This window comes from Perca fluviatilis, chromosome 12, assembly GCF_010015445.1.
Source record: "Perca fluviatilis chromosome 12, GENO_Pfluv_1.0, whole genome shotgun sequence".
NCBI classification, from domain to species: Eukaryota; Metazoa; Chordata; class Actinopteri; order Perciformes; family Percidae; genus Perca; species Perca fluviatilis.
Window position 1 is genome coordinate 35,510,775 of NC_053123.1, and position 14,286 is coordinate 35,525,060.

Genomic DNA, 14,286 nt, shown 5'->3' on the forward strand with positions numbered 1-14,286 from the left:
AGAGGGAATTAATGTTCCTTGGGAAATTTACCCTAAGGACTAGGCTTAATTTCAAACCCTATTCATGATGCGAGAATATGTTTTACAACCTATGCACCAATCTCTGTCTAATTCTAAATATCTTTCTACAATTAATGTTCATACAGAACAAACATGACTGGACAAAAACTAGAAAAAGAAGTAAGTGACTTCAATACACATCTGTAAAACAATATAGTCTATTATTCATATTTTTTTTCTCACTCCCAAGCTCGAAGATGACAAGTGACGGCACCAAAATAAAATTGGCATTCCAACACATTCTCACTCCCATCTGATAAAATACGGACGTTTTGGTCAGGTGCCATTGTTGTCGTTATTAACGCTAAAAGTCCCCTTTTAGAGTCCGCTGCACGGTGTGGGAGGATCCCCGCCTCCCCGTGTTGCACGGGGCCATTTCACGGGGAGAGCAGGAAAAGCCCATTTCCTCCGCATTGTCCCACTTTATCTCCGGTGCCAGTGCAACCATTTCTTACCATCTAAACAACTGCAATAGTAGGATTTAAATCTAACTCGTGACAGGAATGCATGTTAATAAAAATAAAGCGGAACACAATCAGAAGATAACGGAATAACTGTTACGTTAACACGTTTATTTCAGATCAGAGCGTCAGCTGATTTAACACATAAGACTCCAGGATTAATCTTAGCCTGCCTGTTAGCCTGCTCTGGACCAGGCTAGCTGCAAAGAATAAATCTCCATGGTTACTTGGCTGGGTTTAATTCAACCTGCTTTTGTGCAACCAAGTCAAAGCTAAATTCATCCAGGATAACCTGAATATCCTGGATTCCCAATCCCAATTTGTTAACATTAACGATAAACCCTCCAAGTAAGCAAAAGTTAGCCATGGCGTTCCTCAAGGCTCAGTGCTTGGACCAATTCTATTTTCCTTATATATGCTTCCTCTAGGTAATGTTATTAGGAAACACTCAATTAACTTTCATTGTTACGCAGACGACACCCAATTATATCTGTAAATTAAGCCAGACGAAAGTGGTCAGTTAGCTAAACTTCAAGCGTGTATTAAAGATATAAAATCCTGGATGACCCACAATTTCCTGATGTTAAACTCAAACAAAACTGAAGTTATTGTGCTGGGCCCTAAAAACCTCCGAACTTCATTATCTAAAGATATAGCTACTCTGGGTGGTATTGCCCTGGCCTCCAGCACTACTGTCAGAAATTTAGGAGTTATTTTTGATCAGGATATATCCTTCAACGCCCACTTAAAACAAACCTCAAGAACAGCCTTTTTCCATCTTCGTAACATTGCCAAAATTAGGAACATCCTATCTCAAAATGATGCTGAAAAAATTGTCCATGTATTCGTTACTTCTAGACTAGACTACTGCAATTCCTTACTATCAGGTTGCTCAAAAAGTCCCTTAAGAGTCTCTAGCTGATCCAGAATGCTGCAGCACGTGTTCTGACGAGAACTAAGAGAAGAGATCATATTTCTCCTGTATTAGCTTCTCTGCACTGGCTTCCTGTGAAATCTAGGATCAAATTTAAAATCCTCCTCCTGACCTACAAAACTCTAGATGGTCAAGCGCCATCATACCTAGAAGAGCTCTTAGTACCTTATTGTCCTAGTAGAGCACTACGCTCCCAGAATGCAGAGCTACTTGTGGTTCCTAGAGTCTCTAAAAGTAGACTGGGGGCCAGAGCCTTCAGCTATTAGGCTCCACTCCTGTGGAACCAGCTCCCAATTTGGGTTTGAGGGGCAGACACCGTCACCACATTTAAGAGTAAACTGAAAACCCTCCTCTTTGATAAAGCTTATAGTTAGGGAGTGAGGAGTTGCAGCGTCCGCCTAACTGGCCCATCTGCTTCTCTTCGTAGTCATCAGTTTTATTTATCAAATAATCAATAATATAGCGAGAGTAGAGGGAGGCAGGCCAGTACAGCCCAATCCGGTTGGGGAGAGTTCTAGCCCGATCAGGCACCTCTCTTTAACCTGCCTCTCTTAGTTATGCTATTATAATTCTAGACTGCCAAGGAAGTTCCTTCCTTCCTATGACACACATAGCATGAGCATAGCTCTGTGATTCTCTGCAATTCTCGGCTGCGTCCTGCTGCGTCCTGCTGCGTCTGCCGCATCCACCCATGCTCTGCAGCGCCACGTTACATCCCGCCACTGTTCATCACACCCCCAACCGGCCCCGTCAGACACCGCCTATCAAGAGTCTGGGTCTGCCGAGGTTTCTTCCTAAAAGGGAGTTTTTCCTTGCCACTGTCGCAATAGCCACTGCTATAGAATAGAATAGAATACACTTTATTGTCCCCGAGGGGAAATTTGTCTTGGACACAGTGCCACATCCGTTGCTTCACAACACAAACAATATGTAACATTCTCAAATAAAAATAAATAAATAAATACAATACAGTAGGATAAAATCAACATAAAGTGAGATCAGCAGAGCGTCCTAAGACACAAGGACACAATAGAAGGACACACATGACAGCACTACATCCTGAGAATTAACGGTAGGCTAATAATTAAAGTGCAAAGTGTAAAAAGGGCTGGTGTATTTACTGCACCCTACTCTGCTGGGCTAAGATTTACTACTGGAGTTCAGCAGCTTGACGGAAGTTGGAATAAATGATAACTTTAGTTTGTTTTACATCTTGGCACACGGAATCTTCTTCCTGATGGCAAAAGTTCATATTCAGGGAAGAGAGGGTGTAGTGAGTCTGCAGTGATTCTTTCGGCTTGTTTTCTGACTGCTTGCTCATACAGGCTCTGTATGGGCTTGTATTCTTTCCTCCCTATTATCCTCATAGCTGCCTTATGGGTGCTAGCCAGCCTGCTTTTTAGCTAAACTGTTAAGTTGCCAAACCATGCTGTGATTCCATATCTAATAATGCTCTCCAGAATCGCCCGGTAGAACATGAGCATGATCTGGCTACTTACTCCATACAGTCTCAGTCGCCTTAAAAAGTATAATTTCTGCTGCAGTCTATTACACAGGTGGTCAATGTGTGTTTTCCAGCAGAGAAGATTGTCTATGTGGACACCTAAGTATTTGTAAGACACAACTTGGATGATTTTCTGATTTTTTTATGACAGCTCATGGACAATCACTTGCCTTGGGTCAAGGATCTAATGCTAATGCGTCTCTTGAGGGAATTACAGTAATTGTTGGGGTTTTGGAATTTATCGAGTGTGGTCTAAACCTACTCTATCTGTAAAGTGTCTCGAGATAACTCTTGTTATGATTTGATACTATAAATAAAATTGAATTGAATTGAATTGAATTAAGTGTGCAGATAATGTAGCTCTACACTGAACAATCATTGTTGCATGGCCCAGGCTGCTATACTAAGGCTGTTTTTGCAGGCATCTGTCATCCAAGTGGACTGAAAAGTGGACCACCAAAAACGGACTCAGGCTTTAACACCTGCCTCATTTAGTTTGGTTGAATCCCACTAGGGTTGGTTGTCCCCCTTGGTGCGGTCCGTTTTGGCCGGGTTTGAATACAAGGCTAATAAAACACCTTATTATATATAGTCATTATTGACTCTTGTCATTTCACATCAGTGTGAAAAATCGATAAAAAGACAATATTACATTGTGAATATGTCTGTTTATTATCACATGTCACTTTACAACAAATCACTATGCTATGTAAAATTAAATAAATGACAATTCTAATCATTTTTCTAATATAACTGATTTAAAATTACAACCAACAAACATTACACTTTACATAATTTATTAAACTTGAACTTTCTCTTTCCTATGATTACATGTTTCTCTGGAAATGTGACTGCAATGATCTGATGAACTGGAGATAATCCTGTCTTTTCAAATAATCAATTTATTTACTTCTCGCAACAGGACTTCATAGTGCTTTAAATAATTCTGTCATAAAGAAAATAAATGATATACAGGGTTCACATATGAAAGACACTGAACTGAAATGATTAAAAAACTTTTTAAAGGTTGACAGTTTTATGTTTATAATACTGTTCATAAGTGATGTTTATCTATACTTAATCTTAATAGGAACGTGTGTCTGGTCAGGGGCATCTTTTCTACATGGAACAGGAACCCAGCAGGCCTGTGATTTCTGTTTGCAACTAAATGGACACAAATCACAGAGATGATGCTTTGACCAAACATAGTGACATGAATACAAAGCTTTAGTAGCTATTTTAGTTGTTGGGTTGAAATGTTTCCTATCACAAAGAAAAAAAGGTTCCCTAGGAAAAAATTACTCTGCATAAAGCTTGCATTAAACTGGGTGATTATCCAGAAACTGTATATGGTGCTTATGACTCTTTCTTTAAATGCAGCAGCATCAGAGAGACAAAATACACAACAAGATAAAGCTGAAGCACAGGCCTTTCATTTGTTGATAATACACAATTTAGACTTTTAGACAGGAAAGTATATCTTCACTTTCTGTATTTGATATTTCACTCACTGAACAGAAAGAAAATATTCATTCATTTATCCTTAGACTGAGTCTGATCTCAGTCCCTCCCCAGTCTCTCTACCGCATGGTGGTCTCAGAGGAGCCAGGCTGCAGGATCTGAAGAGTAACTATGAGTTTAACTGCTTTTCTAAACCAGGGGTAAAACAAGGCATAGATCACAGGGTTTAGACAAGAGTTACAACAGAACACAAAGAGAACATAGGATGCAGATGAAGCATTGACCCAGTTGTCACTTGCAAGAGAGACAGAGTATAATGGGCAGAAACACATTAGAAACACAACTACCAGAACACCAAGAGTCCTGGCTGCTTTCAGCTCTGATTTCTTTGCCTTTGGAGTCACTGAAAGCTGGAGGGTGACAGCTGTAATGTGAGAGCGCATGGCACGAGCCTGAGACACAGCCACGGCAAATACTCTCACATACAGAGCTATGATGAGAATAACTGGAACAATAAAGGACAAAACAACATCTAGAGCTCCTAAGACATAGTCAGCGACAAACACACATTCTCCGTAGCAGGAATTATACCTCCCTGGTTGAGTCAGGACATCCTTCAGAAAGAGAAAGTTGTAGGAAACAGAATAGAGCCAACAGAGACAAACACAGAGTTTAACTCTGTTCACAGTGACTTTAGTGGTGTAATGCAGAGGGTCACAAATAGCCACATAACGGTCAACTGATATGAGCACCATGTCACCTATTGAGCATACGGTAATGATGCCTGAAAAATTAGTATACGTAGCACACACAAGGTCACCAAGAAACCAGCAGGATGTTTTTCTGAGAACTTCTACAGGCATCAGCACGAGGCCCACTAGAAAGTCTGAGACAGCCAGAGAGAGGAGGAGGATGTTGGTGGGTGTGTGGAGCTGCCTGGAGGGAAAGAGAAAATCACCATTACACCAACAAGAATGACTAAAATGACAACTAAAACCAGTATTCAAAATAAAAAATAAAAATGCATATGAGCTTCAATATTTTCCGTTACACCACATCAGTAGTTACCACATGTTTAAGTGTAGACAGTTAAAATGACTTGGTTAAGGTCACGATGGACAGATAGCAATGCTTAGTATTGGTAAGAGAGAGGACATGAACAACAGTCTCTGGCATCAAAGTCTGACATTTGGAGCATCATTATTCAGTTCTAGTTCAAAGACAATTCTTCTAAATATACAGCAGCTGATCACATTTTTAAGTTACACATCCTGTAGAGAGAAGATGAGAAGTTAATATCTGCCTGAAGTGGGAGATAGAGATGATGATGAGCAGGTTGAGAGTCACAGTGATCAGAGAGATGGAGTACAGCATCATGTTAATGAGCAGTGTTTGGGGCCAAGGAGACAAGGGCTTCCTGCAGGAGGTGTTTGGGAACTGTGGAAAGCAGAGCTGGGCTCTGTCCTCAACCTCCATCTGCAGAGATCTGCAGATAGCTGCAGCTCTGGCAGCTTTCTGAACTAACCGGAGTCATGTAACTGATTTATCTCTCTCACATTCTCTTCATCCCCTCCTCCCTCTCAGTCCCTGTTTGACTCTGATGCCCCTCCTTCCTCACTCTGCACATCCCACCATCATCTTCATCACTCTCTCTGTAACCCTGCCTTTCTCACTGTCTCTCTATCCAATCTCTCCTTTTTAACTCTCTACCCTTGTTTCCTTTCCTTTGTCCTATTATTGTCCTAGAGATTACGTTTCAATTTACTAGGCCAGGTCTTTCTCCACAGCCCTGTAGAGCAGGGGTCTTCAATGTTTTTTAAGCCAAGGACCCCTTAACTGAAAGAGAGACAGATCACGGACCCCATATGTTGTATAAAAGTTGCATATTAATCTGGTCCTACAATAACTTTTAGGGCAGCATAAAGCATTTATAGATACATTTTTTTGCATAAAATACTAAGCTATTCAAATAGCTTGTTTTAATGTTAACCCTTAAATGTGAAACAAATGTGAAACAGTCTATCCTTTGGGATGAACTGTATCTGTGGATATTTGCTAATAATATGTTGGAATCATGTTAAGACTTTAATTTTTGAAAAAACTTTCAAAAATTCCCGTACCCTTTGTTAAAGATCCCTGCTGTAGAGTAAGGTCTGCCTACACCACAGATGCATTCTGGGATAGGAGAAAAAATGCTTTGGACGTGACGATGGCTCTGCAAAATACTATCAGGAAGGAACTTGTTTTGGTGAAAAATTACCGTCCCATTTACCTAAAACACCACATACAATATTAAGTTAAGTGTTAATAATAATAATAATAATAATAATAATAATACAGTAACGTGAACTATTTAAATTAGCTGGACACATGGTTGATCATTATTTGCTCTTACCAGAGTATCACAGTGTGTACTTTTTCCATAGCTATCCCACCAATCGGCCCAGAGGTCCATGTTTACCCACCGGCAAAAGTCTGCTTGATGACTCGTGTCAACTGGTTAAAAATCACCAAAGTTCCCTCTCTACCGTTTTTCTTAGTGCAGCCCCATGGAAACCATACATGATGGTGTTAAAGCTGCGGCATTCTCCCCAGTCTACACCTTCTTCTGCAAATATGGTCACTTCTGGCTACAAAATATCAAGATGTTTTTTGCCAAAATGCAAAATTCCAGGCTTCGTTACGGCCGTCCACAAACCAACAGGTGATGTCACTGATGCTACGTCCATTAGGTTTTCATTCTATGGTTGGTGTCTGTGCTGTTAGATCGCAAACGGTGAGACTTTTGTTTTGAGAAAAAGATACTTTTATTTTGAAAAAGGAAGTTGAGACTTTCCAGTCCTCATGCCAGAAATCAGGAAGTGCAAAGTTATTTTCAAGCACATGCAGTGAGAGGCTGTGAAGCATATGTTGTGAGCTGCTGTTGAAAATAGATGAAGTGGGGAAGGACTTTACTTGCTGGGCATTTCCAGGGATGCTACTGGTGAGATAGCCTAATGGTTTGATGTTGATATTTGTCAAAAGTTTAATGTTAAATGCAAATGTTGATGGTGAAATTGCTAAAGTTAATGTAGTCAATTTCTAAATGCCTTGCACTCATGTTAGTTCATGTAACAGTGTGATAGTGGTAGCATGGGAGTAATGCCATGGTAATGACTTGATAATGTTTTTTGAAGTAATGTTGCTTATTGAAGTTAATGTAAGGTTAAGGAGAACTTTATATTTGTTTGTATATTTGATAGTAGACAGTTTTAAGTAATTGCTGTATTTTGTGTTTTGTTTTCTCTTTTCTTGTAAAGGTTTTCAACCTAACCAAATGAAAAACTTCGGATTATTTGCCTAATTGAACATGGAAAACTGTCTAAATAAAGCAAAGAAGGAAGATTAAAGAAGAAATCATTTGAGTTGATTCCATTTAACCCTGTTGATGGCCAAGGCCTTTTTCAAGTTTGGGCAGAAGTAAAGTAAAGCCCCCTGTGAACTTGACAGTGTCCGAGCCACCGAGGCCCAGCCAATCAGCGTCCTGTGTGGAGCTACTGGCAGCTACGGGTACGGTTCAGGTGTGTGTGCTGGTGTGTGAGGTTGTAGTCTGGCGGTCTGAGATTTTTGATAAGCAGGTCTTGGTTTCAGCAGTTTACTTTTTTACTTCTTGCGTGAAACTTTTAAATCCAAAGTGATTACTCGTGGCCCTGAGGCAACCATTGTGGTGGTCTGGCTAATGAGGCTTTATTAGGGGTCTTTGATGTAGCGTGTTGCCAGTAGGGGTGTCATGATTCTCCAAATCCTTGATTCGATTACATTTTCGATTCTAAGGTCATGATTCAATTCAATGCTAGATTTTTACATTATTTATTTTAAAACTATAAAGCTAACGTTTAAAGCTATAAACAGAAGGAATATCCGCTAGCTGCTAGGCTAATGTGCAATGGTAAACACACAGAATATGGTACACACACATAGCAGAGCTTCCAAACTGTGTGTTTTTTGTCGACAATGCGAAAGTTGTCAACATAATTCACTGGAAATCCAAAATACTTCCACACTTTCACACACTTCAGTGTTCTGTCGATGGGTCTCCAGCATCTGTAGTTGCCATGCTAGCTTTTGACTGGCGGCAGAGATGGGAAGTAACGGAGTACAAATACTTTGTTACTGTACTCAAGTAGATTTTTCAGATAATTACTGTTTATATTTGTGGCGACTTTTTACTTTTACACCTTACATTTTATAAAATTGGTTCGTTATTTTAGTTTTGTACAAAAGGTCGTCTATCAGGAGTGATTGTGAGTGCATGTCGGAAAATAGCGCGGACGCGCGCCTCACACCGCGAATGGAGAAAAAAGTGAGAGAAAAGAAAAAGACACTAGCTGTCCGGAGGATAATCAGTTAGATCGTGTGTGTGTGTGTGTGTGTGTGTGTGTGTGTGTGTGTGTGTGTGTGTGTGTGTGTGTGTGCGTCTTTGAGAACTATAAGTCGTATAACTTATGTTGTCAGTTAATTTAAGCCTGTTGTTGTAATGGTCTATAGTTCTTGCAAATTTAAAGTAAGCTAGCTAGTGATTTTTTTGTTTGTGTTCACCTGGTAGCTAGGTTGCACGTTGCTTGATCTTAATAAAGCATCAAAAGAGAGAAGTTGTCTCCGTCCGTGTTTTAACAGACACACCTGGGGGGGGGGGGGGGCGAAGTTAGAAACCAGAATCAGCTTTAACTACAGTCCTAATCTAGTCCTCAAAAACAAGTTTCAAATAATCATCAATACCAAATTCAATCTAATTGGATGGGAATATACGTTGCACTTGACGCACCACTACAAGACGATTCGACAGATTCGGCGGCATTGATTTGCGGCAAATCATTGCAGCTTGATGGTGGTAACGTTAGCACTAGTAGTATGATGGCGACATGATTGCAAATGAAGAAAACGGAGATCCCAGACAGTCAGCAGACATTCCCAATCATCCTTGGCCTTATCTGAGGGAGATGTTTAGGCAATCAAAAATTACAACTGAATTCATATCTTGCTACTCAGTCAGAATCTTATTAACCTGGAGTCCCAGTCTCTGTCAATCATATATGTGATGTTTTAGGCCTATTGGTAGACATCCATTTAAAATGTAGGCAATGGCATAAAATGAGCCTTTTCTCCATGACCACTGAAGTTTCTCAGCTTACACTCTAGTAACATTTGTGTGGTAGCTTTGCATAAAAAATGGTTGTCATTCGCAAGGCTACTTTTACTTTTATACTTTCAATGACAATTCCAGTGCGAAACGAACCTAGGGGTTAATAACAGATGTGTACCCACTCCGTCATTCTTTGGGACATGTTTTCATGCTAATCGAATGTGTTTGTAGCTTGGAACATGCTAGCATGTACCGCTGATTAGCTTATAACGCTAATATATTGGGCACAGGGACACTTTAATACCACTAAAAAGTCTCAAAATATCACCACACCTTAACGTTAGCATAATGAGGGTCCCTAAATGTTAACCGAAGCATTGAGAATGTTGTAAGTGTACAGATAGTTTATTAAAAAGATAGATTATAAAGACAGTCGTGTTCATGTTTACATGTGTAGGTGTAGAACTGTACTTGCCATACATAGTAGTTTCTCTTTAAAACTGCAATACTGTTTTAACACCTCAACAGCAGCCGCTGCAGGCTCCTTTACCTAAACTAATACATTTCCAACTGTCCTTTTCCCCATCATTCCACAGTAACTCCCACTGCCATCTGTGAGTCGGTGCCAGAGTTTGCCCAAGAAGTCTCATTCTTGGGGGAAATTGTTTGCAAGCTCTGCTCCAGAACCTGTCTATCCTGAGCCTGTTCCAGCCTAGTCTAAATCTTCCAACCTCTGCTCCCAGACCTCCAGTGCCTCCATGCTCCCTCTTGCACCTCTCTGGAGTCAAGGAGGTTACTAGCTAGCCCCCTGCTTGACTCCCTGCCGACATCTAACTACTGTGATTCTCGGCCTGCTAGCATAGCCTAACAGTCAGCAAGCCTCGGTTCTTCCCACTTCCCCTCCGTCCCCTCCATTGTAGTCTCACTGAACCAAAAGATGCAGAACCAAAACAAGAATGATTATAATGTTCTCCAAACCAAATGACAATATAGGTTGTTTATTCCTACCCTCTAATACGACCCATAGGAGCATTATATGAATTAACACCCTATCGTTGGCAAGAAAATACGCCCCACTACTTCTGTTTTGAAACAGGACACGGTCCCCGGTCTCCTGGATGAAAGTCCTGTGTTTGTTTTACCCATCCCCCCCACCAACCTGCTTTCTTACACAGAATTTGGCGCTTTTATACTTTGTGTCCTTATTTAATGCTTTGCTCATATGGCCCCTTCCGTACATTCTGGTGTACTCCGGCAGCACTACAACCCTCTTTACCTGCTAAATCCTCCACTTTATTCACCAGCTGGTCTAACTGTCTATTTGCTGCAGAGCTACACCAAACTCTTTGGTACAGTGGGTTTTAGAGTCCTGAAATGGACTCTGATGAGAGGTGAGCGTCTGGCATCGTAAGGCATATTGGTGGTGGAAGAGCGTGGTCACCCCCAAAGCGCTTTGAGTGTATGATTAAGCACTATATAAATGTATGGAATTATTATTATTATTATTAAAGCTGTGGGAGTGAACAAAAACAATACATGTTTGGGCCTTAAAACCAAAATCCCAGTGAGTTAAAAACACTCTGTAGAGCTGAGAGTAGCTGCACAGTCGGGTGATAATTCTCTGTGGATTTGTGACTGGCAGCAACCCCTCTCACATTAAACATGCTAATTGAATCCCTTTTTACTTTAAAACATCTAAAAAACTCCAATTGATCAAATTAGTGCATTGTCAGACACAATATCAACTGGAAAAACAGTCCTGTTCAGTAATGATGACATCACATGATGATGGGTTCATGCTGATGCTTGTTTATCTTCACACCTCTGATTGCAGGGACACCTCATTGGTCGAGATGTCATCACCTGACTAACCGATGCCGGTGTGATCAAACTTCCTGTCCAGAGGGGTTCAGCACACCGCCTTTAGGAGCCACTAATGGGCTGCAAAACATTGTTCATAGAGAGGGCAGATTAAATCTCACGGGACCTGTTGGGAACTGTTTGAGTGTCTGATGAAGCCCACTATACACAACAAAGGAAATGGTCATTTAGCCCTTCAAACACTGATCTATTGGGAGATGAGTTTTTTTTTTACACTTCAGTTTAAGCTCTGCTCATTAAGACACCATGGCATACACACAAATTGAACTTGCTGAAGAGTTTGTTTGAATGCAGTTTTTATTTTTAATACCATGGGATTGTAAACAGGGCCTGAAGTTAACATTTTGGCCACCAGCCATACAGGCCTTTTACCAGCCAATGTTTAGCCTGATGAAGGTGAATAGAGGAAATGTACGAGCATTGTTCTATGCGCTGATGTGGCAGGTAGATTCACAGTTTTACCCGCCAAAGGCAAAATTCACCTGTATTATTATCATGGTTGGGTGTTGATTTCAGGCCCTTGTTGTAAGTATGAGGGATATCACTGTGGTTGTTTGCTTGTACTTTATAGTTAGAATACACTTTCACTTTTAGGAGGTGTTAGCACTTCCTATGTTGATCTGTGATTTGGACATATATAAACATTAGAGAAAAAAGTCAAAGCTATATCTTTTATGACTTGTTATCCAGCAGGCGGTTGTATTTTCAAATTCATCAAACAATCACAGGACTGTCACCCAGAAGACTGGGATTAGTGTCCCATTTGAAAATAAACAGTGATTTTCTTTTTTCTTCACGGAACTCCATCCCCTTCTGCATCACGTGTGAACAGAATGTACAAATGTGATATTACACAAACAAGATCTTTTTCTTAACATAACTAAGTAGTTTTGGTGCATTTCCCTAACCAAACTGTGACTGTTTAAAACCACATCATACTTACAAACCCTCCCCATTTTCCTGGGAAACTCCTGTTTTTCATTGCCCTCTTTTGCTTTCCTCCCAGGGTCACAACTCGCCTGTTTATCTTCCAAATGATGACACATTTTCACACCTATTTTTTCCTTTTTGTCATCTCAACCTGTTTCTGGCACTACACGGGGAGCTTAAGCCTGAAGATTCTAAAAGTATTAGTGCATTTCCCATTCAAAATCTGCCTGTTTGGAATGGACCAATTGCTTGGCCTGTGGTATTGCTGCTTGTAGCTGTAGGGCCCTATCTTGCACTCAGCGCAATTGCCTTTGTACACTCCGATGCATGTATCATTCCTATTTTGCACCCGACGCACAGCGGACTTTTCCCTCCACAGACGCACGTCGGTAAATTAGGGAATGTATTTGCGCTCCCGGGGGCAGTCCAGCGAAAAGAGGAGGCATGTTCAGACGCAAATGTTCCCTGTTTTTTTTTGCAGTTTCAGAAAACGCCACAGACCAGGAAAAACCTGGCCTAAAGTCAGTGGTGCTAGTCTAAAGTCAGTTCTTCTAGTCTAAAGTCAGTGGCACATTATTCAGATGCTATTTTAGGGGCGAATGCTTGGCCATAATGTAGCATGTGCACAACGTGCATACACTTTGCTTCTCTTATCTACACGGACGCAGCAGTTCCCATTTTTGCAAACCATACATAATACATACATAAAAGGAAAAATATTACTGAAAATGCACTTCAGGTGTTTGGATAGGTCAGGAGGCATTTTACAGTACAGTCCTCAAAAAGTTGCAGCATTCTTTGTGGCTTGTTGTGTTTTACACAACGTTTCCATGAATCATGGATGTGTTGATGACATAAATGAGGAAATATTAGAGGACTTAAGGAGACGTGATGTTGAACTACGTCGGGATCTGGTCCGGGAGTGGCAATGCACGATGCGCTCCTGGTGGAGCGGGTAGATGGAGATGGAGTGGGGGGGAAGAGGAAGGGGCACAACAGGTGCAGGTGGTGCGTTTGGAGGCCCACGCTCCATGGCTGCAGCAATCCTCTCCAGACTTGAGGAGATGCGCACGAGAGGCCGCAGCAACATCGCCACCTGGCCAAGACGGGCATTTATTACTTTGCGGACAGCTCCCGCTGGCGTGCGCCAGGCAAATCCGCCGTCATAATAGCAATCTGCCATGGAACAAGCTCGCCTGCTCATAAAGGGAATGTGAGATGACGCTCTGATTGGTTTATTGCACGTTACGCCCAAACCACACATAGCTACTTCAGACCAATCAATTTTAGATTTGCGTCGGGCGCAAGAGTAATTTATCCCGCCGGTATCATAGCAACAGCCCCCGAGATCCGCCCACAAAACTACTTGCGTTTCGCATTTGATACTTGTGTTTCAGATCGTTAAAATAGGGCCCATAGTATTAAAGGGGTGATAAAATGATTATATAGGGTATTTCCCACTGTTCCTTATGGTCTCCTAATGGGGTATGTAACATTGGTTGGGCTGAAAATGGCCTGGTTGATATTTTATTGGCCCTTATGCATCCCTGTGTTTTGGCCCTATTTGTAACAAGAGCGAATTGCCATACGCACACATTAGAGATGCACGCTGATTGGTTGAGCGAATCCCCAATACACACACATTAGAGACGCGCGCTGATTGGTTGAGCGAATCCCCAATACACACACATTAGAAAAGCGACAGAATCTCATATTCCAGACACTGCAATGTTTCCTTACCAAATTCACTTCTGAGACTTTTTTATGCGAGAAATCAACTATATAAAGCTCAAATATGGGCCGTTTTACGAAATTTGATGGCTAATTGCAAATTTGGTGCATCTTGCATCTCCTCTCTTCCTGCTAGCTAAATGGCCCATTGTGTGAGAGTGAGAGCGCGGTCAGCGAGCTTGTTACACCAGCAATCTCTTAC

The 14,286-nt window shown here is 41.2% G+C and overlaps 1 protein-coding gene, 1 long non-coding RNA gene and 1 pseudogene across 2 annotated transcripts; 2 read left to right on the plus strand and 1 right to left on the minus strand.

Annotated features, from left to right (window-relative positions):
• The first annotated feature begins 933 nt into the window (after positions 1 to 933).
• On the plus strand, positions 934 to 1,829 carry LOC120570252 (annotated as a pseudogene).
• A 2,710-nt stretch (positions 1,830 to 4,539) lies between these two features.
• LOC120569481 (trace amine-associated receptor 13c-like) lies at positions 4,540 to 5,896 on the minus strand. Its single transcript, XM_039817339.1, has 2 exons — positions 5,724 to 5,896; positions 4,540 to 5,356 (listed from the first exon to the last, which is right to left on the minus strand). Exons 1-2 carry the CDS (start codon positions 5,894 to 5,896, stop codon positions 4,540 to 4,542), a joined length of 990 nt encoding a protein of 329 aa, XP_039673273.1.
• A 1,343-nt stretch (positions 5,897 to 7,239) lies between these two features.
• LOC120570253 lies at positions 7,240 to 10,196 on the plus strand. Its single transcript, XR_005641040.1, has 3 exons — positions 7,240 to 7,403; positions 7,720 to 7,969; positions 10,139 to 10,196. It is a non-coding gene; the product is annotated as an uncharacterized LOC120570253 (long non-coding RNA).
• Positions 10,197 to 14,286: the final 4,090 nt, after the last annotated feature.